This window comes from Amblyomma maculatum, chromosome 5 (assembly GCF_055883805.1).
Source record: "Amblyomma maculatum isolate TAMU_Amacu chromosome 5, ASM5588380v1, whole genome shotgun sequence".
NCBI classification, from domain to species: Eukaryota; Metazoa; Arthropoda; class Arachnida; order Ixodida; family Ixodidae; genus Amblyomma; species Amblyomma maculatum.
Window position 1 is genome coordinate 29,662,969 of NC_139348.1, and position 23,119 is coordinate 29,686,087.

Consider the following 23,119-nt stretch of genomic DNA (forward strand, 5'->3'; position numbering starts at 1 on the left):
CGTCCATCCGGGAACTCGCTGTGCGGAGTTTCTGGCGCATGCGCAGAGAGGTCGCTACAAGATTTGTTGGGAAAAGAGTGGTGCGATGTTTCTGAAAAATCCAAAGAATCCTCGTTATGAATTGACTACAGCGGTATGAAAACTAACAAGAAAGGTGCTTTGATAGTGGCCTAGCGCTGTCCCGCAGATCCTGAGCTGGTGAAGGCCCCTGCCGCCGAGGTGAACCGCTGCAAAGAGTACGATATTGTTGTCAGAATCGCCCAGTATCCTTCCAAGATGGCGGCGTATTTTCGTTGAAGAAAAATTGACAGGGTACCCCAATTCGTTTCGTCCGAGCGACCAGCGGCCGATTCCAGCCTCAAGAAATGGAACTTCGGGTCGGCAACAAGTACCGGCTCGGACGGAAAATTGGCAGCGGATCATTCGGGGATATTTATTTGGGTAAGTGTCGACGACAAACGCTGCTTCGTTGCTCTGTTGCACGGTAGTCGCTTGCGTTCAGCTGATGATGACCCAGACCCATTTCGCACAGCGCAGGCCCTTCCTTCTGGGCTTCTGTGTTGGTCAACTCTTAGTTCAGTCTTCGAACTTTTAATCCCAGTCTGTCTGTTATCCGTACAAGACCCTGGAACGCCCCTAGCGCAGGCAGCTCGCGAGCGTCGGCCCCTCAGCCCAGAGTTCTTTGTACCCTGACTGGGCGTCTCGCAATCGGGACGTGAACTGCTGTAGAGACTGTTTCGGGCTCGGGCACGTTTAGCCCACATTTAGTTCCCGCGAGGGTGAATTCTTTGAACTGGAGACTTAGGAACCAAGGGTCCGTTAATATGCGTCGCAGCGTAGGGCATTATGTGAGAGACCGCTTTTGTGGTGTTTGTTTAGTTCGACGCGAGAGAGCGAGCACCCAAATAAGTCTCAGGGTGTGGACGGCCGGGAAGGGTCTGGGATGCATCTCCGTTGTCTTGTCAGCCGCGCGAGACGGGTTTTCTTCAGAGCGTTTTTAATTTCTGGGCGCCCGCCGTGGCCGCGGGCGGCTCGGTGTCGGGAGCGAAAAAGACCGGAGCACATACTACGCGCGGAGGCGGTGGTGGCAATAACAAAAGAAAGGGCCGGCTCTCAGTAATCGATAGGGCTCGCGAAGCGTTTTCGTGCTTGCGAAAAGGTCCGTGTCTGCCCCCCGTCGAGTTTTTCAGTCACCGTCGGGGTCAGCTGAGGTGTGACGGCAGTCGCCGAATTTGGATCGCCACGGGACGTTTTGTCGCGGCGAGAGCATTTTCTCCGCCGTTGACCGCGCGCCCTCCTGCCGTCGCTCAGCTGAGCGCTGTGGGCAGGCTTCGCTGGTCCCTTGTCGGTGCGTGTGTATGTGCGAGAGCTGATCGAAGACGGTAGCGGCGGAAGGAACGTTCGTGAGGTGTATGTGTGTGTTGTTCCTTCGTGCTGCATCGCCGGCGGGATCTTTCTTTTCTACAGCCCGCCGTGACCAGTGCTCATTCTGTCATTAACGGACCAGCGGCTCTATTTACGATGGTAGGCGAGCCGTTTTAGGCAGCTGAGGTAAAATAAAAACAGGAGCAATGCTGCCTGGGTTACGGTTGGTGGCCACCTAGAGCTGCCTTGAAGGAAACCTCGTTTTATTTTTTACTTCCCGCCGCGCCTTCCGCGCAAATGGGCGAGACGCGTAGCAACGACGGTGCGGTGGATGCACCCTCCCCTCCAATCTTCTCATCACCCCCGTTCAAACGAAGTGCGCAGTTTGCGAGGCCCCGAGTCGGGGGATATCCTTGACACTGGTAACCCCTGCCCTCTTGAAGAGGTTATGGCCAAGAGTGCGCACGCGAGGAAGGCAATTGCCCGTTTGATAAGGTGTCGCGGGCCGAGCTGTTTTGGCTACTTCTGTTGCCGTTAATTTACTTATCTGTGGCGACTTGTTTGTTGGCGTGACTGCTTATGCCGCTATCACCGTATGCCCTCTCCGGATAAGCGAATTTTTTAGAGCTGACCACGCGCGCCGAGCACGCTTTTTTTTTTTTCGCCGTCTCCTGAGACTGGCCGGCGATGAGTCAGTAAAACCCTGACAGGGCTGCCAGCTTAAAGAGCAGCTGATGGTGATCATGGCCGTGCCTTTTGTAAAGGCACGCCGCCAGTAGCTAAATATAAGAATAAAAAGTAAACAGACAAAAAAACTTAGTAATTGGAGGGGAGGGTGTTAGCACTAAGACTCGTGTACGAAGTGTGTGGCACTACTAACAAATTCCAACAAAACTTTCTAGAAGATATAATTCTAGTTCTTTTCGCCACATTGTATAAAAATTATGGCAGGCTTGCATGATGTTTGACACATGACAACAGCTCATTCAAACTTATATAAAAGTAAAGCCGACAAGATCCAGTGCTAACTACAAATTTATAATATTTAAAAGTCAGTTTGAGCTTTTGCGAGGATTGCCCTTAACAGCTAAATATGAGAAAAATGCACACAGCAGACATTGTTGGGTAGGTTATCATCGCATCGCTCTCGTACTAAATTCTTTTGTTTGTCTCTTGTTCCCATGTGTCAAGACCTGGTAACACATCTCATATATATTTAGGTTAAAATGAAGTCATGGGCACCATGAAAGATCAGGAGGCATAGCTTCAAAGCAGGTGGTGATCAGCTGATTGGAAAAGCACGTGGGATATCACCTTGCCTATGCTCATAACATGATAGCTGCAGAGCTAAGCATTTTATCAGGATTGAAGCCATTAACACACTTGGCATAAACCTTCTCAATTACTACAGTTCCAGTGGTTGCTGTTGCTGCACAAAAATTTAATATACCTTGCAGTTGTGTTGTAGTGGGTTCAAAGCTGCATGCTTCTGTGGTTTCTCGAAGTTTCGCCTGCTTCTCTTTGACTACATTCTTGCAGCAGGCTGAATGCGCAGCTCTTTTTTAAATCTGGTGCAGTCCACAGCATGCACAGCAGTTTTGGAACGATGGATCATGCTTCTATCGCAATTGTGTTACATGTTCCCATGTGCTGTTCTAGGGCAAGTGTACTTTCATCGTTAATCCTGACTGAACCACTGTAAGGGGCAAGTGCCCCTTCCTTGTCACCGCAATTGAACAGGTTATGTGCCAGCTGCATCCATTTGATCCGCACAAACTTTCTAGTCTTATCCGCTCTTCTTACTTTCTGCTGCCTGCTATGTTGGCTTTGTCTCGGAATCCAGTCAGCTGCCCTTAGCTACCGTCCATTATTCTGCCTTCGCATCACATGTCAGTTTTGGGGCCACCACACACAATTCCTTTGATTAGAAAGAGTCAAGTTGTCACGTCTTTCTTTTGTTACCTAAGTGAGAAGCTAATCACGAGATGCAATACTTCTGATTTGTTTTATATTCTTTTTTGTTGTTTAGTGGTTGGAAGGGTAATACAGAATGCCACAGACAATGGTCCATTATTACAAACTGCTGTTTCATTATAGTAGTTTCATTATACTGTGTGAAGGTATTCACTAAGCTTAGTCGCCACGGCTAGTGCTCCATGGCAGTGGTTGTTGATTTCATAGGCTCACACAGCATCAAATTTGCCGTAAAGTACCCGCTCTATATTGGAAGTGATGTGTAAAGTTGCTTTCATGTTACATACATCCAAGCGCACTTTTCTTTATGCAACACACTGTGCGCCTGAAGTCTGCAACAGTATTCTGCAATGTGCTGGAACTACCTCAGTGATGCCATGCTGTAGCTCAGCAGGGAAACCGGCCAGCTGCGTCTTTCATGCAACATGACTTGCAGCTTTTCAAATTTGTGAACAGTCTTCTACTGATGCTGAACACATTGTGGAGAGAGAGCGCTTGAATAATTGCTCCGGTTTTGAAACCTGTGCATATTTTCAGCTTCCACAGGCGTTGTTCAAGCAGAAAAGGGAAGTGTCCTTGCTGCTTCATTTGGGGAACAAAGCTATTGAACAAATAATATCATGCACTCACAGCAGGAACAGTGGATCCAGCGAGAATATTATGGAAATTTAGTTGCAGCAACATTGTGCTACTTGGAATTCTCATGGCCTGAAATGTAGGTCCGCAGCAGCGCTATGTGCACCAGCTGCTCTAGATTTACTCGTAACACAATTAGTTGGAGGTGACAATTTGACCTAGCTAAGCGAATGGACCTGTTTGTTTTTTACTTCTCTAAAAAACGGTGCACCGGCCATTGACAGACAGCTTTCGGGCTCCCCTACTTGTCAAACATTTAAAAATGTTCAGATTTGTATTTTCAATTCCTTCACATGTTGCAGTACTTAACTCGTGTTTAGGATAGACCTCCATATTGATGAATTAAACACGTCCGCGGCAGTGGTCATGTATGCTGCACATCGCGTCAGCATTCCCACTGTTGTACAAGCTTTTCATTAACAATGTGGAGTCGTTTTAATGGATTCGCTTTTTTCTTCTGCCGCTTACTCGCATGCTAGTGAAGGCAGAAGTTGTTTCCACGAGACAGGAAAAGTGCTCGTGCTTCAAGGATCGCAAGGAGTTAAAAATAGTATCCACACATGCTACCATGAGCATAGCTGATGCTTTGCTGGCTTGTGGCACCCCTTGCGATGATGTCAGGTGAATAGCTCCTATAAACAGTTGCACTGTTTCATGGGACTAATCATCTTGGGGGTTCTCTGTACTTCATGTCAGATTACTGTGACAAAAAGTTGCAGCAGGCTTAACCAAATTGTCCAAGTGCAAAGTATGTGTGATGACACGTTTCATTTCACTTTCGGTTCAAAGCCAAGTTTCAAGCTTTGGCTGCAGGCAAAGATTTTTTACGTTGCCGGTGGTTGGTTATCTTAATGATAACACAGTATAAAATTCGGGGATAGCTGTGTCTCTGGATGTCATTGTAGATGGATAGGAGTTGGCGGTGATGGCGTGAAGTGCACTGGCTGAGAGAGGGGCAGTTAACCACGAAGGGTGATCAGAAGGGGCATTAGCATAAGGCTATGGTGCAGCAGCCAGCAGATTTTTTTGTGCCACTGTGTATTCGAAATCCAAGCTCAGTTTATTTTGGCTACGTTTTATATCTTTCTGCGGCTCTTGTTGGCTTAAACACGTCAACAACACCTATCTTTGGGCTGAGAGCCATAGTGCTGATGAACTAAATGTACTTTGTGAGTGTACTGTCAGGGGCTTGCGGGTGAATTTTTTCAACGCAGAATGAAACAAGCAACCGTTTGAGCAGAACTTGTGGCTTTGTCAGTCTTCTTCATGCATATTGTGTGCCGATTAAGCTTAAGCCGTTTGTCATAAGATTTTGGTTTTGTGGTGTACAGCTGCTGAGTGTTAGGTAGATGAGGTGGTACCTGTTCAGGAAGCCACAATTCAGCGAAAGTGATTTGCAGACTTTTTTGTACTGCAATAACAGCACAGTTAAGGACGTCAGGAGGTCAGATATCAGCGGTAGCCCTCCACTAATTGCCATATATTCGAGCTGGAGGTGGTAAAGCATCAATTTTTGTTAGCCGTCTACTGTCAAATGTTCTCTCTTGCAATTTATTATTGTGCCTTCCAAATGTCGTTTGGGTTCAAAGCCAAGTTTCAAGCTTTGGCTGCAGGCAAAGATTTTTTACGTTGCCGGTGGTTGGTTATCTTAATGATAACACAGTATAAAATTCGGGGATAGCTGTGTCTCTGGATGTCATTGTAGATGGATAGGAGTTGGCGGTGATGGCGTGAAGTGCACTGGCTGAGAGAGGGGCAGTTAACCACGAAGGGTGATCAGAAGGGGCATTAGCATAAGGCTATGGTGCAGCAGCCAGCAGATTTTTTTGTGCCACTGTGTATTCGAAATCCAAGCTCAGTTTATTTTGGCTACGTTTTATATCTTTCTGCGGCTCTTGTTGGCTTAAACACGTCAACAACACCTATCTTTGGGCTGAGAGCCATAGTGCTGATGAACTAAATGTACTTTGTGAGTGTACTGTCAGGGGCTTGCGGGTGAATTTTTTCAACGCAGAATGAAACAAGCAACCGTTTGAGCAGAACTTGTGGCTTTGTCAGTCTTCTTCATGCATATTGTGTGCCGATTAAGCTTAAGCCGTTTGTCATAAGATTTTGGTTTTGTGGTGTACAGCTGCTGAGTGTTAGGTAGATGAGGTGGTACCTGTTCAGGAAGCCACAATTCAGCGAAAGTGATTTGCAGACTTTTTTGTACTGCAATAACAGCACAGTTAAGGACGTCAGGAGGTCAGATATCAGCGGTAGCCCTCCACTAATTGCCATATATTCGAGCTGGAGGTGGTAAAGCATCAATTTTTGTTAGCCGTCTACTGTCAAATGTTCTCTCTTGCAATTTATTATTGTGCCTTCCAAATGTCGTTTGCACACAGTATTCGGAACAGGAACACTGTGTGGTCAGGTAGCGTTCTTCTCATACTTGGCTGCCTTGTAGTGATGGACGGGCAGCGCCTTGTGAACTGCGGTAAGAAAAATAGTGTTGAGGTCATAACTAGTTACATTGAATGGCTGTGGGCACCACACAGTTTGTTGTACAAGATAGGGAAGTGGCCATGCATTCTCCTATAATCTGCAAACGTCATCCCTGGCTGATAGCAGAGGTGAGTCTTGGTAGTACCTGTGTAGTTGGCTGCTTAGCAAGGTGGTTCTACTCACGGAAGTCCTTTGTCTGTTATCTGTAGGCCAATATTTTTCTGTGGAGCGCTGCGCTGCTTGCCACTTGGCTTGCACTCTTGTGTCAGGCTCGTAGTTTTGTTTAGTTGGCCATCTTGTGGTCTCTTAATTTTTATTTTACTAAAATAAGTGTCTGTATGACCCCTGTCACACGGACACAGCTGAACTCCTTTCAGCCAAAGTCGTCATCTCAAGGGAGATGCTTGCTATGTCGCACGACAGTCCTTTAGGAAAATACATTTTCCTTGTAAGGGGTGCTCTCACTCTTTATTATGCTCTGATATTTAAAAATGGTGGCATTCATTTGTTTTATTTGCAATATTATTTTATATCACTTAATGTAAGTGTTTGAGCCTAAAATGTTTCTGCAAATCTGCACAAAAACCGATTTCTTTAATTCAGTGTCGAAATTATATTACTACTAGTTTGAAGAAAAAAAGGGGGGGGGGGGGGGGGAGGACCATCTGAAGTGCTTTTTTTATTTTTAACGCACATGTATAATGTGGACAGCACCTATAATGGGCCCTTGGAGGCTTGTCTAAAAGCTCACTGCTAGCCATGGGACAGTGACAGTTCCACTAAGGAAGAACTCCCTGATGGTCCTTTATAGGAAGGAAGTTCGAGGGAGTTCCTTCTCCCTGCATAGCCATATTTAAAGGTGTAGCCAATAGTGTGAATAGCCTTTAAAAGGTTTTGCACGGAGGTTCAAAGCACACTTTAGTGTCTCGGTGTCCTGTGCCCAGCTGTGCCATACTGGCTTATCAGATGGGCGGTTTTTAGATGGCACTTTAGCCTTAACTGAATCCCACTTCCACGGCCTGATCCTGGAACTGTGGCTCAGCGACTCAGGCTATGAGAGATGCCGTACCTCCACTGACACCTGTATTAATGTTTTGAAGCATGTAGGGCTACTATAGGCTTGTTGATATGTAGAGATGTGCGTCAAGGAGCAGGTTCATGGCTAAGGAATGCTTCAAGGAGAACGAAGAACAACGAATGGGTTTAATTTACAAGAAAGAATGTGGCTTTACACAAGGTGAGAATTGAGAGAGAGTGCGCGCAGGGTGAAAATTTCCACTCCTTCAACTTTGGCTTGTGTTCTGAACATTGTGATGTACCCAGTTGGGGGGATGTCTGGCTGTCTAACAGTGTGTGGGATGTGTGTGTGCAGGGACAAACATAACAACGGGGGAAGAGGTAGCCATCAAGCTGGAGTGCATCAAGACCAAGCACCCGCAGCTGCACATCGAGTCCAAGTTCTACAAGATGATGCAGGGCGGCGTGGGCATCCCACTCATCAAGTGGTGTGGCTCCGAGGGTGATTACAACGTTATGGTCATGGAGCTACTGGGACCCTCGCTTGAGGACCTGTTCAACTTCTGCAACCGCAAGTTCTCGCTCAAGACAGTGCTGCTGCTGGCCGACCAGCTGGTGTCACGCGTTGAGTACATCCACTCCAAGAACTTCATCCACCGCGACATCAAGCCCGACAACTTCCTCATGGGTCTGGGCAAGAAGGGTAACCTGGTCTACATCATCGACTTTGGGCTGGCCAAGAAGTACCGCGACTCACGCACCCACAACCACATCCCTTACCGGGAGAACAAGAACCTGACGGGCACCGCGCGCTACGCCTCCATCAACACACACCTGGGCATCGAGCAGAGCCGGCGCGACGACCTGGAGAGTTTGGGCTACGTGCTCATGTACTTCAACCGCGGAAGCCTGCCCTGGCAGGGCCTGCGAGCGGCCACCAAGCGGCAGAAGTATGAGCGCATCAGCGAGAAGAAGATGTCTACACCCATCGAGGAGCTCTGCCGCAGCTTCCCCTCGGAGTTTGCCACCTACTTGAACTACTGCCGATCATTGCGCTTTGACGAGAAGCCAGACTACTCGTACCTGCGGCAGCTCCTACGCAACCTCTTCCATAGGCAGGGCTTCACCTATGACTACGTCTTCGACTGGAACATGCTCAAGTTTGTGAGTACGCATCTGGGCCTCCATCTTCTTCCTTCTCTTGCTGCTTATTGTTTGCATATAAACGTTGGGTTGAGGTTGAGGGTGTAGGAGGATGTTTCTGCAAAGCTTGTGAACAAATGAAGTGCACGATTGGTCGAGGTACAGTGTTTTTGCACGTCGGAGCATAAAGTGAGGAAGCAAAAGCTGTCATCGCCACTGCTCCTGCTGAGCCTATGCTTGATGATTTCAGCCTTCTTTTGAATAGCAGTCTGTGGCCTTGACTGTTGCATTATCGTCTAGGGAAGTCTGTCACTGGAGTCTAGAAATCTCTAGTGTTGTATGCATCATCCTGGTAGATTTACTATAAAGCCTGCTTCTTCTTTGTGCCAAAGCCATTGCTGGCCAGGTGTAAGTCCCTTGCTAGCTGCAACGACCAGGGCTCAAGGGGCAGAAGAATGAGATTTCGAGTTAATTGGTACAGAGTGTCGCCTGTAGTAAAGTTGTCAAGTCCTGTTCTTTAGGGGTATGTGAGCAGCACTGAAAACAAATGTGAAGGCAAATAGGAAAGTTTGAAAAGTATTTTCTTCCTGTGTGAATATTCTCAACAAGCGATAGTGCAAAACAGTGAAGAATTAGTGGTGGTGCTGTGGTACGGTGCTGTAACTCGTGCTTAATGGATGCAAGGCTGGTCTCCACTAGGCAGTCGCAACCTGAAGTTGGTATATTTAACCCAATCATCGTCTATTATGTGCTCAAGAAAACCACTTTCTTCTGTCAACGATAAGAGATAATGCACTAGGGCCACACCCAAGATACTGGTGAGTACTACTAATGAGCCGTGGCCTCCAAGGTTTGCTGAACCCATCATAGCCCTGCTGGGTTTTCCAGTCTTTGAGGGCATCTACTTCTGCTTTATTGATTATGCGAAAGCGTTTGAGTGCGTAGATCACAACAGATTGTGGCAAGCTCTCCAAGAGATGAGAGTTCCAATTCACCTCATCTCTCTCCTCAGGAACCTGTATAAAGGACAAGAGGCCACAGTCAGAACTGAGCATGGTCTTAAAGGAGTGAGACAAGGCTGCATACTGTCGCCCTGCCTATTTAACCTATATGCTGAGTGCATCATGAGGAAGGCCGGGCTGGACGAGTGTTCAGTTGGAGTGAAGATTGCTGGAAAACGTATCAACAACCTTAGATATGCGGATGATACCACCTTAATGGCAGAAAGTGAAGTGGAACTCAAGCGACTTCTGATGCGCGTACAAGAAGAGAGTGAGAACTTTGGGCTTAAACTGAACATTAAGGGGAGATGCGGGTCGAAAAATCGCGTTTTTACCCAAAATTTTCGACTTTTTGATTTTGATTGTTTTGTAATCTTTGAACATTCTATTTCCTTGTCTACAAAAATCAAAGTGAAGTCCGCGCTAGAAGTTAGGACAAATGTTTCCAAATTGGTCGCGGTAGCTCAAACATCCGCAGAAATGCGCGAAATTTGGCCATCTTTGAGCCTCGAGATCTCGGGGATGCTTCACCGCACGCCATAGGGACCGGACAGCTGTACGGGTGGTGCCGCCTCTCGGCGCATCGCTGAAACGCCGGAATGCGCCGGCCGGTGCCAGCGCATTGGAGCGTACTGCTTGTCGTTGGTTTGTGTGGAAATTGGAAATCCTAAGGTTTAGATGACGTGCGTGAATATACTATCCTCAAGAGAACAGAAAGTTAGGCTAGTTGTGTGAATATGTCCAGTGAAATGAAGTCTGGCCAAACAAGGCTGGCAAAACGTGGTGCGTTGTTGGATCCACAGGCAGCTACGCAAACTCGTCGGGAGTTTTTAAGTCGATTCATTTCTAGGGGTTTCCACAGAAGCATGAGTGGCGGGTGACCTAAGCATGGATCTTTGAAAGGAAAAGGCATGAATCTACGTATCTGGTTACAGTGTGGTCATGGAAAGTGCCGAATTTTTAAAATTCCGCTTGCTACCGGATGCTCTGCGCATTCTGTTTCCCAGGAGTGACAGCACGAGAGTCTCGGAGTCGAAGCCGCATTCCTTCATGTGTAATCAATTTATTGACAATTGGAAATCGAAGTAACCCAAGAACGTAAGTTACAACGCTAGCATTTCCCCGCCTGTGTACAAGAAAACCCCAGCACGGAAAAAGAAAAGGCAGCTCCACCATCGTCGTTCGGGCTGCGTTAGGATCTTCAGTGATGGGCAGAGACAATGTTTGTGCAGATACTTTCGCTGTCATAGTCAAAGATAATTTACTTTTTTTTCTTAACAGAAAGAGCAGATAGGAGACATGAACAATTCCTATTACCATGATCTTGTCATTTTTCCTCTTTTCGTTTGTCAAGCAATGAAAATGCGCTGAGAGCTCTGCGTTGATACTCCTAGAATTTGTTAACATTTGCTTGTGGCATGTTCATTTTGCCTAATAAAATCACTCATTTCACAGCTCAATCAATACCGCATGGGCACAAAATCTGCTATCGGCTTCATATAAAAGTCGATCAAGAAAAAAAAATACAATTTAGTGTTTAGAAACGAGCATAAAAGTAGTATTTATTTTTTAAATTTCGTAGGCCGTGAAGCAGTTTTTTTTTTTTCGCATTCAGGTTGCACCTGACACGGCTTTACGTATTTTCTCAGCAGCGTCCATTTCCTGGCCCGCCTAAATACATGTCTTTCTCATTGGCGTTTTACTGAACGTGAGATTTCCTGATTGTGGCGTAGTATGACAAGACCGTTTTACCTCTCTCAGAAATTGCTTCTACGGCCAATGTAAACAGATTTAGCAGCAGTCCGGCAAGCTGCAGTGACAAAGTTGTAAAAGGAATGGCTTTCAGTTATCCGGATTCCTTTACGTGCAAATAGGAAACTACATACATGGTCGTGTCCCCTCACACTCATAAGGTATCGAGGTTAGCTAGGTATCGGCCCCGCAAGTTCGCAGTACGCTGAGAAAGTAGGCCACCTTAGCGAACGAGCTATCAGAGGGATTCATTTAACAATAGAATGTTCTCTTATTTGTCGGTGGCTTATATTACAACACATCACACTGTGTGTGTGTTTTTTTTTATTGTATTTAACAGTTTGACAGCATTGGACTATTGCCTTCAGATGTTCAAGGCAGGTGCGGTCAATCGCATTTAACTTCCTGCGCTGAGAGAACGCTATCAGGAAATTTTTTTTTTCTTTTCACAACCTCCGCAGCATGTCGATAGAAAGGCATATATAGTAGAATATTTTCTAAGTCAATTATATGTAGCAGCTCCGACGTGTTCAACAAGAGCATTGTCGTATATGTAAAAATGATGGTGAGGTGGTATTACTCCTTTGGCTTATATTATAATTAAGTTTGATAGTCTCAAGGCCGGGTTCGGTGAGCTATTGTAGCGTAATTGTGCAGGAAGTCCTGGAAGTATATGTGTGTTTGCTATTCCAACCGTAAATAGGATCCTACTTTTGTCTTGCTTGTTTATTTTTCTCCTTTTACAGCTCTCGTTGCAAGGTTGAAACTGGAATGTCATTTGCTATTATTCTACTCTGAATCGTTTGAGCCTGGCTATTACCAAAAAAGACAGGTGCAGCATCTTTTTCATTTTACATGAACGCTGACCATTACAACTACCACTACTACGGCGCCACGGCTACACGGCTCGGCGGTATTTGATCTTCAGGCAGGTTTCGACTAGACCTAATATAAGATGGACGCGCAGTGCAGGTGCAATTCCCGTCTTGAAGTCGCCTTAACAAGTGCCTAACGAAGGTGTTCCTAGCGCATGGTGAAATCACGCGCGCGACATTTTCGAGTATATAATAGAAATACCATGCGCCGGGCGGTATAAAAAAAAATAATAATAACACGCACGCCCTGCCGAGAACGGCCCCTTTCTTTTTCAAGATTTCCCGGTCAAAAAATACTTCTTGCGATTACTCAACGCAGCTCAAAGCTCTCAAAGCCACACCGCAAAACGACGGGTAGGAACAGGCTCAAAAATGCCTCGCAGAACAGAAACGACTGCGCCCCTCAGCTGCCTCGCCATTCCGCTGTTTCGGCACTCCGCCGCGGGCGGCGCTGTTCCACCGAGGCGACGGTGGCGCCATACAACGGGCGCCCGGTCCCTATTGCAATCGCTTGTGGAGCTAAGCTTAGCCGTAGTCTCGCTTCTGCAACGGCCGCCAGTTTCGTATCTTGGAAAGGAAAAAAAAAAAGAATTTCGCGGGCCCTTCCAAGCATCTTTGCTGTCACGTGGGGCGATCTCGTGGCCGCCATTGGTCACCGCTGGCAGCGGCGCAGTTTTGTGGCGAAGTCTGCCGACGGGTCAGCATCGCGCGAGGCCGCAAACCCGTCGCTCGTTGTTACATCTCTTTTTCTCCACCTTCTTTTTTTTTTTTTTTTTTTTTCGCGAAATGGCCAGTCCCAAGAAGTGCAGTTTTCGCTACCGGAAGTACAGCACAAAGCACAAGTTTAAAGGTAGGCGCAAGGCAAAGCAGAGGACTACTTTTGCAGGAAGTGTCCCCGATCCCCGACCTGCTCGGCCTAACGACGACAACCCATCCGACGAGCTCATCACCGCGTTCAGTTTTGTCAGCGCTTCCGAAAAGATCGCATTCTTTGAAAAAGAGGAAAGAAGAAGCGACAACGGCTCTGCGAGTGTTGTGAAGTGCGACATTGCTGCGCTGACGGCACTAGTGAGCGGTGCAGCCTGCCCAACATGTCGCGAATGCCAACTCGCTGTGCGGGAACCGGTGCGCAAACGCAAAGGACTGTCATCTTTCCTTGAACTCCACTGTGAGAACGCTGAGTGCCCTGCGACTGTTCTCTCGTCATCATACACGTCAAGGCGAGTTACAGCAAACGCTGATACCAGTGTGAACCAAGGCTTTGATTTCGGGAGCTCGCGCGATGGTTTTGCCACAAACGTGAAGGCAGTGGCAGCTGCCTGCGCAATAGGAGCTGGGTATGAGCAGCTCGTGCATTTTTGTGCCATCATGGGCCTCTCGAAGCCGGTGTACCACAAATCCTTTACTGCCATCACAAAGAAGGTTCATGGAGCTGCCATGAATGCGGTTGTTAGAAACCTGCTCGCGCGATGGTTTTGCCACAAACGTGAAGGCAGTGGTAGCTGCCTGCGCAATAGGAGCTGGGTATGAGCAGCTCGTGCATTTTTGTGCCATCATGGGCCTCTCGAAGCCGGTGTACCACAAATCCTTTACTGCCATCACAAAGAAGGTTCATGTAGCTGCCATGAATGCGGTTGTTAGAAACCTGGGGAAGGCCAGAGAAATAACGGAAAATGAAGTTGGTGGCACAGAGGTAGCAGTGATGTATGATGGAACATGGCAGAAAAGAGGGCATAAAAGCCACAATGGAGTGGGCACCGTGGGCTCTCTAGACACGGGACTGTGCCTTGATTTTGAGGTACTCTCAAATTATTGCCACGGGTGTAGCCGACACAAGGAGCTGCCCAGTGAGGAAGAAATCTGGCAGGCTTTCCATGACCCTGTATGTGAAAAAAATGTTGACTGTTCCTCACATGCCATGGAAGCAGAGGCAGCACGTAGGATTTGGCAGCGAACTCTTCGCTTCACTAAGTTTCTAAGTGATGGAGACAGTAAAGCCTACATTGCCGTTTGTGATGCACTGGTTTATGGTCCCCTAAACATTGAAAAGGAGGACTGCACGAATCATGTCGCCAAATGTCTTGGAAGTGCCCTCCGCCAATTGAAAACACCACTACCATGAGGAGAAAAATTGAAGGACTCAGCTGTGAAGTTACAGACGTACTACAAGATAGCTGTAACCAGCAATCGAGGCAGCACTCAGAAGATGTATTCTGCCATATGGGCAAGTTATTGCCACTCTTGCTCGAGTTTTGCCTCGAGGGACCCTAGTCGTGGTGCAAGCACAGGCGAGCTGAAGCCCTCGGCCAGCCAGCACCCAAGCACACACCTTTCCTCACAAAAAAAAAACCCAGGGGAAGGCAGTGCTGCCAATTTACAAGCGGCTAACGGATGTGAAGCTCTTGGCTCGCTGCATCCAAGGCAAGACACAGAATGCGGCAGAATCTCTCAACAGCAGAATCTGGCTGCTGTGCCCGAAAACCAAGTTCGCATCACGGACGGTTGTTGAGACGGCCACAGCACTTGCAGTGCTGTGGTTCAATAAAGGGCATGCAAGTTTTGAGCGAGTGTTAGAGGAGCTCTTGGTGTGCTACCAGGTGACCAGCTCCTCTTGCTCACAGACTCCAGAAATGAGAGGCGGATAAAAAAAGTTGTCCGCCCGCCAGATTGCTGAGGCACGAGCCAACCGTCGCAGTATGGCAAAAAGGGCTCGTGCTGAAGACTCAAGTCGCAAGGACCGTGAGGGTGTTACATACAGTGCTGGCCAGTTCCAGTGATGTTGAACATTGGCAGGACAGGCCGTTTCTCATCTTGGAAAAGTTTCAAGCACGTTCAGTTGTTCTTCAGTAAATGCACAGGTTTCAAACTTTCAGTTGCTGTTTTCTCCTTTTGCAGTTTTTGGGAATTTTCGAAGTTTGTGCACACATTTTTCCACACTTCTATCAGAGGTACTACAATGAAACTTCGCACACTTGTTCTTTAGAATATACTGCACACCGGTATCTATTCGTAATCACAATATACTTTAGATATCATTATGCTAATTGGAGTTAACTAATTGGAAGCATAGAGATTTGAAGCACTGTAACTTTGCAAATTTTTTTAATACTAGCTCCTGCTACGAGAAAATCCTGGCTAGTTTTCAGTGTTCTACAGTTATTGTACAGTAGAATAAGCTACCTTTCATTGCTCCTTTGCAAAAATTTATATGTAAAGAAGTGTGCACAATAACCCTATTGTTTTCCACTTTTCAGGGACACTGAATAAGAACTATTGAGGCTACAGAAAAACTAATTAGTATTTTGGAAAGAGCAAAAAAAAAAAAAATGTAGGCACAGAAAATTTCATTGCTCTAAAGTGCTTATTAAAAAAAAAAGTGTCTTCGAGTAGCATCTATCTCCCCTTAGAAAGACAAAGATCATGGCGTCTTGCCCTATCAAGTCCCGGATCATTAAGGGGGGAAAAGTCGAAGCTGTGACAGATTTTCTCTTCTTGGGCTCCAAGATTACCCCGGAAGGTGACTGCAGCCATGAAATTAGGAGACGCCTGCTTCTGGGAAAGAGCTATGGCTAGCCTTGGCCGCCTTGTAAAGAGCAGAGACATCAGACTGCCAACCAAGATCCGTATAACTCGTGCTATGGTCTTTCCAGTTGTGATGTATGGATGCAAGAGTTGGACTGTGAAGAAGGCTGACCGCCAAAGAATTGACGCGTTTGAATTGTGGCGCTGGCTCTTGAAAGTTCCTTGGACTGCCAGATCAAATCAGTTGATATTGTTGACCATAAACCCTGACTGCTCATTGAAGGGTTAAATTCTAAGCTTAAAGCTCAGCTACTTTGGTCATCTGATGAGAAGAGAGGAGTCGCTGGAGAAAGCTTTGATGTTGGGAAAGGTTGAGGGAGTAGGCAGCGAACGCAATGGTTAGATGGCATTCTCGAGGCGCTGCAGATGAAGTTATGTGATGTTAGGTAGAGACCAGAAAGCGTGACATGATATGGTCCGTAGGGTCACAAAGAGTCTGACACGACTGAACAACTGAACTGAACTAAATGAACAAATGCTCCCATGGACTGCGTCACAACGCTTGCCTCTCAATTTCGCGCATACTCTCTTTCACACGCACAGATATACAAGTGGACCTATTTCAACGTCATGCCAGCTATATTTGATAACTTGTTATGGATAATTCTGGAAGTGCATTATTTGATTCATGTAGTGAATTGACTGGAAAGATATTTGATTGGCTGTTTTTAAAATTTGTTATATTGGCACAGCCTTACTGCTTTTCTATTACAGGCCACAACACCAGATGAAATTCATTTCATTTTATTACCTTAAAGGCCCCTAAAAAGGGGTGTTACATAAGGGGTGGCAAGAGCAAAAATACATAATCACAATAACAGGAAAGTTTTGACACTATCGATGAACTGTGGTGTGCAAGTGATGAGAGCAATGTTGTCCGGAAGGCCGTTCCAGTCTGCGGCTGTTCGAGGAAAAAAGGAATTTGAAAACGTGACGGTACGTGAACGTGGACGGGCAACTTGTAGCTGATGGCTGGTGCGATGAGATATGCGTGTGGGGGGAAGAATATAAGGTGCGATGCGCATAGGACTGTGGAAAAGTTTGTGAAATAAAGATAGGCTGGCAATGCGACGACGGAGCGATAAGGGGGATAATCCGGATGCTGTTTTTAAGGAGGAAACGCTGATTTTGGAAGTCTGGATCCTTGTTGCTGGGATATGGCAGTGTCAGTAATGTGTTTAGCTTTGGCAGCTTCCAACTTCAATGTTGTCTTGCACCACTCAGTGATGACCAGCGTTGTCGTTAGTCTGTCACTTGATCAGCTTTTTGTATTGTGGAAGCCTTTGCATGGTAGGTTCCTAAGTTTAATGTCCGAGTATTTATGTGATGCTTTCAGCATGCAAGCACAAGAACATTAGCAGTTCTTTGAATAAGCCACCCATGGCTGTTTTCATTTTTGCTGAGGTTTTGTCCAATTTCGAATGAAATGCAAAGGCTAGCTACCTAGTGTTGTAATTGCACACAGTCTAGCTTAGCCGTGTTGAGAGGCATAATTAATTTGGTTACATGGGCTAACCAGCTGGTATGGGCTGTTTAATTGGCAATGTTTTACTGCCCTACCATTTCTTCTTTTAGATTTTCAGCTGCTATCACCGAAAGAGTTCCAGACAGTCATTAGAGATGGCTCGGCTCTCTTCCTGCCCTCTTTGCATCTTTTCCGTCCGAGTAGGTTGTGGAGAGAATGGGGACGTCAAAACGTGTGGCTGGGGATGTGTGCAGGCACGGTAACAAGGTCGTACAGGCTTCAGCTGTGCATTATAAGGCACATTTCTGGTGATATGCTTTGGTCGAGCGTTACATGGTTCGTGACATAACAGTTTCACATGTGCACAATATCCTACTATGGTATTTGAATATATCTAAGCTACTGAATTTGCCTGGATACTTAATTACTAAGGAGCTGCTTCCTGCCATCCGTATTATTTTTTTTTCTACTGTTTTATACACAGTGTGTTTTACTTGATGAATCCCCCTCTGTGTAATGCCCTGAAGGGCTCTTAGGGTTGTACCGGCACGAAATGCTACGCACTCGCAGGCAATGGCTTTTTTACTGAACAGAGTGGAACTTTCTTGCAGGTATTTAATGCTAGGAAGGATGGGCTGCAGTGAGTATAGAAAGCATCAGCCCCTGCCACATAAGATATTTAATAAATGACTGGTTTCGCTGGATATGCAGCTAAACTATAGCCTTGGTTCCTACAATATTCTTTTGTTAAGCGCACGAATACAAAAAAATATGTTGCATGTTTAATAATTTTTTTAGTGTGGTTTCTGGGAAACTAGCAATGACTCTGGTGAGCAGCAGTGAAAGAAAATCATTGCAGTGACTTTTGGAAATGCTGTGTAATGGGTGTGTGCTGCAGTTAATTTTTCCTACAATCCTCTTTCACATCTTTCTAAGGAAGCAGTGTCTTGTGCCTCCTTATTTTCTGGAAGGCGCATTTAAAAATGACCATCTTGGTAGTGATCACCAGCAGCAATGCAAACCCATGCGGTCATATCAATGAAGCCTTTTGTGCATAGCTGTTGTCGAAACGAGGCTGGCCCTTCAGTCTTGCTGCACTTCCTTTGTGCTTTTCCCCTGTGCAGGGCGGCAATCGGAGCCAGGCTGGCGGTGCCGAAGCGGGGGGCGCCACGGGGGTGGTGGGCGGAGCCGAGGGGCCCGAGCACCGAGCTCCAGGGGGGGCCACCCAACAGGGGCACCACGCATCCACGGCAGCCTCCCGGGGCCTGCCCCCGACGACGGCATCGGGCTCCCAACGGCCCCCATACCGGGGCACCTTCTTGAGCGGCATGAACGGCGAGCAGCACGGCATGCCCGCTTCACCCCCGTACCCGCCCTGGAGGAAGGGCACCACAGACCACCACAACGCCGCCTCCGGAGCTCTCACAAAGGTAGGCCACTCTACTTAGTTATGCACAGGCTCTTGAAAACTTTTGGAAATCTGTTCAAGGCCCTCAAGGGGGGAGGCTACCCTTGAACACCAACTTTTTTATTTCTTGAGATATTTAATGAAATTTTCAGAGTATTGCTCATAGTACACACATTTGAAGAACTACCAAGTTTCATGAAGCTGGGATAGGTCCCTAGGGGCAGGCCTGGAGAATTGGCAAAATGTGCTAGCAGTGTGAAATTTGTTTTGGTCATTCCTGGATAGTTTCTCCAGGGCAAGACAATTCCCTTTTTCCAAATTTCCTCTGAAAAATTTTACAGTGCCGAATTTAGTGTTAAAATTTACACCTGACTTAACAATATTTTAATTGACTGCCCCTAGTTATACATGAAATATTTTGGAAAAAAAAAACGAATTTCTTGCCCTCAGAAATTTACTTAGGTATGTAACAAAACAACGCTCATGAAAATCCAATAAGTGGTTCTTGAGATATGACTTTCCTTAGCAGCCACACCGTGCAAAAAATTGATTCTGAGAAAACGGCTCTCAAAGGTTGAGAGAACAATAACTTTTTGTTTCTCAAGTTATCATGATGAAATTTTCAAGACAGGCTCATGACATTAACAAATGAAAAACCACCAAGTTTCATAGAATTGTGCATGCTGGTTCTCAAGTTACAGAAGCATATCAAATTGGTCTGAATAGGTCCTTTATATCAGGCCTGGAGAAATTGCAGAAGGCACTGGCGTTGTGCAATTTGTCATGCTGATTCCTAGATAGGTTCCTCAGGGCAAAACAAAGCCCTTTTTCTAAATTTTCTTGCTTAAAAATAGCATAGCACCGGATTTTTTGTTATCAATTAGACCTATGTTGATTAATCAAATTATGACAAATTCCAGACATAATATTTTGAATACATGGGCTTGCCTTGCCTTCAAAAATTTATTCAGGTACAGTCGAGCCCCCACTTATGACGAACGCTCGCTTATCACGAACAAGTCCGGTGCGACCGTCAAAATATACATTAGGGCTATGGCACTCCGTCTCAGCTACAACGAACATCTGTGCAACTAGCAGATTGGCTACAGCGAACGCCTTGGTGCCGCGGACCACTTTCCACATGCTGAGATCTGTCAATCCTGTGCTCTGCAAGCTGCGACAATCGGCATTCCCGAATCTCCCGCGGCATTTCGCCTGAGGCATGATGGCTGCGCAGACGCAGCAAGCGGCTTCGCGGTTTATCTCTCGCGGCATCTCGCCGGAGGAACGAGGAGCGGCCCAAACGCGGCAAGCGACTTCCTGGGTCATCTTCCGTGGCATAAGCGCCGAAACGGAAAAAAGAAAAAGCTAGCCAAGTCTGCACTGAACGCGTGTCGCATCTCGAGGCATCGTGAGCGACCACGCAACATTTAACACGTTGCACGAAACCGTTCAGAGGGCACGACGAGAGATTGTAAATCCGGCGATCGCAAAAATGGCAAAAGGTGAACAGAACAGCAAGCAAAGAGCCGGAGCAGACGACGTGGGGAGGTAGCCGGCGGAGATCGACTCTTCAGCGGCCGCAGCAGCCAGTAGTAGTCACCCGATCCCCTGCGTTCTCGCGGAGCATGCGCCTTGCCCAATCGCAGCCTTGAATTCGAGCGCGGGAAACTCGAAAGCCGACAGGATGCTCCCAATCGGAAGCAAGCCACGCCTCGACCGCGCTGCTGCCACTGAGGGCGGCAGAAGAAAGCGCAAAAATTCACAAACAAAACAAGCTCAAGATGGCGGCGCCTAGTTCGGCGGAAAAGGAATGGCGCGCGCGTGAAGTTTGGGAATTTACAGCGCTTGCTCACTGCTCTGCGGCTGCCGCCGCTTGTTAAATATATAATTTTGATTATTTCTACGGTGAGTTGGGAATTGATAATTACAAAAATGGTAGTTTATAAGACATACTACCGTAATATATAATCTTCCAAAAATAGACTGTTTCGTGATTTTTCGGTTTTCAAAGGTCTCGTCCCCCCTTAAGAGGGTATGCAATCTTTGATTTTCGAAAGATATACAGTCGAACCCGGATATATCGAACTCGAAGGGGAGCGCGAAATAGTTCGATATATCAATAATTCGATATACAAAAATCGGCTTGTGACGGCACTTACGATGCGAAAAAACGATACCGTATTTGTCGCGTAATTAACCCACTCGCATAATGAACCCACCCTCCACTTTTGCACCCGAGAATTTGAAAAAAAAAATGCATTAAGGCCAGCTCGCTCACATGCAAGCGACTGGGTGATCTCAGCGACGAGCGGCAGCGACAGAGTGAAAATTTTCAAACTTGTTGGAATCGCCGCGGCGGCAGCAGAAATCACCACCATTTTCGCTTGCATGTCGATGGCGCGCATCAGTCCGTTTCGGTCGTCTCATCCACAGCTCATTGGCAGCGTGCCAAGATGCTACGCAGCGATAACATCAGGGCGCGTTTATCTTTTGATAGCTCCTGCGGTGGCGGGGAGCGAACTTGGCAGAGTGCCCGTGATGGCTTGATTGTGCAAGCCTGGTTCAATTTATCACTCCGCGCTTGGGGCGGGCGTCATGATCACAGCAGCTGACCGCGTGCTTTCGCTGATTCATACATGCAAGGATAAATGATAAAAAAAAAATAAACATCCCCGCAAAAAAAAAAAAAAAACTACCGCTCCTTAACATCCGCAGCCGCCATATCTTACGCTACGCCGCGCGTACAGCACAACGATAAAAAAAAGGATGACTCGCAAAAAAAAAAAAAAAAAAGAGCTGCCGCTTTTTAACATCCGCAGGCGCCATAGCCACGTCAGCCGCCGCGCCGCCGCACGCAGAGGGTTCGCAACACACACTGGAAAAAGCGTTCGACGTCTGCTGAAAACGGGCTGAGCTGGCTTGGTGCATGCGTTGCGCGTGCTGAAGGAGAGAGATAGCTCGGCAAAAGAATGGGCATACCCACGCACATGGCTTGCAAACGTCATGTGTTGGCGCGCGGGAAACGACAACTGCAGATGCGCGCGCCTTTGGGGAATGGGCGCGGCGCTGCAAAGACCAGCCGTCGCCTCTCATTCCTTCCGCGCGTGGCTTGAAAACTTCACGCGGCAAACGTCCAAGGGTGATGCGATCGTCTTTGGGGAAGGCACGCTTTCCAGTGCGTGGTGCGGAGTTCGATATATCGAACGACCGGTGAAATTGAGTTCGATATATGACGCAGCTTTCCTATACTTTTACATGGGATTTTTCAAGGGGATATTTCGTGAGTTCGATATATCCGGGTTCGACTGTATATATATTCTGGTAGTATGTCATTATTCTTTCTGTAATTATCAATGCCGAGCTTGTCGTAGAGATGCTGAAATGAATTATATAACAAACGGTGGCAGCTGCAGGCAAGCGCCGAAAATTCCCAAACTTCGCGCGCACTCCATTTCTCTCTCGCCAAACTGAGTGCCGCTATCTTGGTCTTGTTTGTGAATTCTTGCACTTTTTTGCCACTCGGCAGCGGTGGCGCTGTCGAGGCGTGGCTTGCTTCCGATTAAGAGCCTTGTGGCAGCTTTGGAGTTCCCCGTGCTAGAATTCAAGGCTACAATTGGGCAAAGCATGCACTCCGCAAGAACGCAGGGGATCTGGGGACTGCTGTTGGCTGCTGCGCCCGCTGACAGTGGTCCCCTCTGGCTGCCCCTGTTTGTCGTCAGCTCTTTGCTCTTGTTGTTGGCTTTCCTCGTACTTCGTGCGTTCCCTTCGCCTTTCGCCATTTTTGCAGTTGCAGTCTTTATGGTCTCTCTTCATGCCCTCAACAGTTTTGTGCAACGTATCAAACATTGCGTGGTCGCTTAGGATGCCTCGAGATGCTACACACGTTCAGTGCACGGAATCAAAGGCCGTCCACACGATCGCAAGGCAAATTGCACTGCCAACGACTGCATCGACGCCTGCAGCATCCTAGCATCTGTTGCGCTAAAACTTAGAAGACAAAGAAATTTAGAAAAATGGTAGTGCCTTGCCTTTTGATACCTATCCAGAAATTAGTCTACTCATGTTTACACTAAGTTTGAGGGGAGGCTTCAAATTAAGCAGTAAGCACCAAACAATAATTTTATTGGCAGTGAAATCGCGCCAGCTCACGAGAAATAGTCTGTCATCTTTTTTTGCTTCTGCTTACTGAAACGTCTAGCAGAAAGCATGTTTTGCAAGCGGTAGATGTGTTTAAGGGAAGATGCGGGTCAACTTTCAGTTTTACGATTTTTATTTTTTCGGAATCTTTAGGCATTCAACTAACTTTTATAGAAAAATAAAAGCCTCATTCGCACTAGAAGTTTATAAATAATGCGTCTGAATGAGTCATGGTAGGTGAAAACAATAACAAAAAATGTTGATGAAAGTCGCT

The 23,119-nt window shown here is 46.9% G+C and overlaps 2 protein-coding genes and 1 pseudogene across 3 annotated transcripts in view; all 3 read left to right on the forward strand.

Moving 5' to 3' along the window:
- dco (discs overgrown casein kinase 1) overlaps positions 1–23,119 on the forward strand; it is a 46,828-nt gene continuing 23,709 nt past the window's right edge. Inside the window, exons 1-3 of one of the 2 annotated variants that reach the window (XM_084603564.1) lie at positions 1–441; positions 7,835–8,647; positions 18,422–18,727. In XM_084603564.1, coding sequence (XP_084459690.1) covers positions 366–441; positions 7,835–8,647; positions 18,422–18,727 — 1,195 coding nt within the window. In that variant the 5' untranslated portion in view covers positions 1–365. The remainder of the gene's footprint in view (positions 442–7,834; positions 8,648–18,421; positions 18,728–23,119) is intronic. The other variant, XM_084603565.1, reaches the window with a different exon arrangement.
- LOC146187931 (uncharacterized) lies at positions 12,384–13,932 on the forward strand. Its single transcript, XM_084603566.1, has one exon. The coding sequence runs from the start codon at positions 12,623–12,625 to the stop codon at positions 13,778–13,780; it is 1,158 nt and encodes a 385-aa protein (XP_084459692.1). The 5' UTR covers positions 12,384–12,622; the 3' UTR covers positions 13,781–13,932.
- Positions 13,806–18,383, forward strand: LOC146187932 (uncharacterized; annotated as a pseudogene).

What these genes read in the sequence shown, in the direction of transcription:
- LOC146187931 (XM_084603566.1), top strand. Translation starts at nt 12,623, where the DNA reads ATGCCTCGCAGAACAGAAACGACTGCGCCCCTCAGCTGCCTCGCCATT.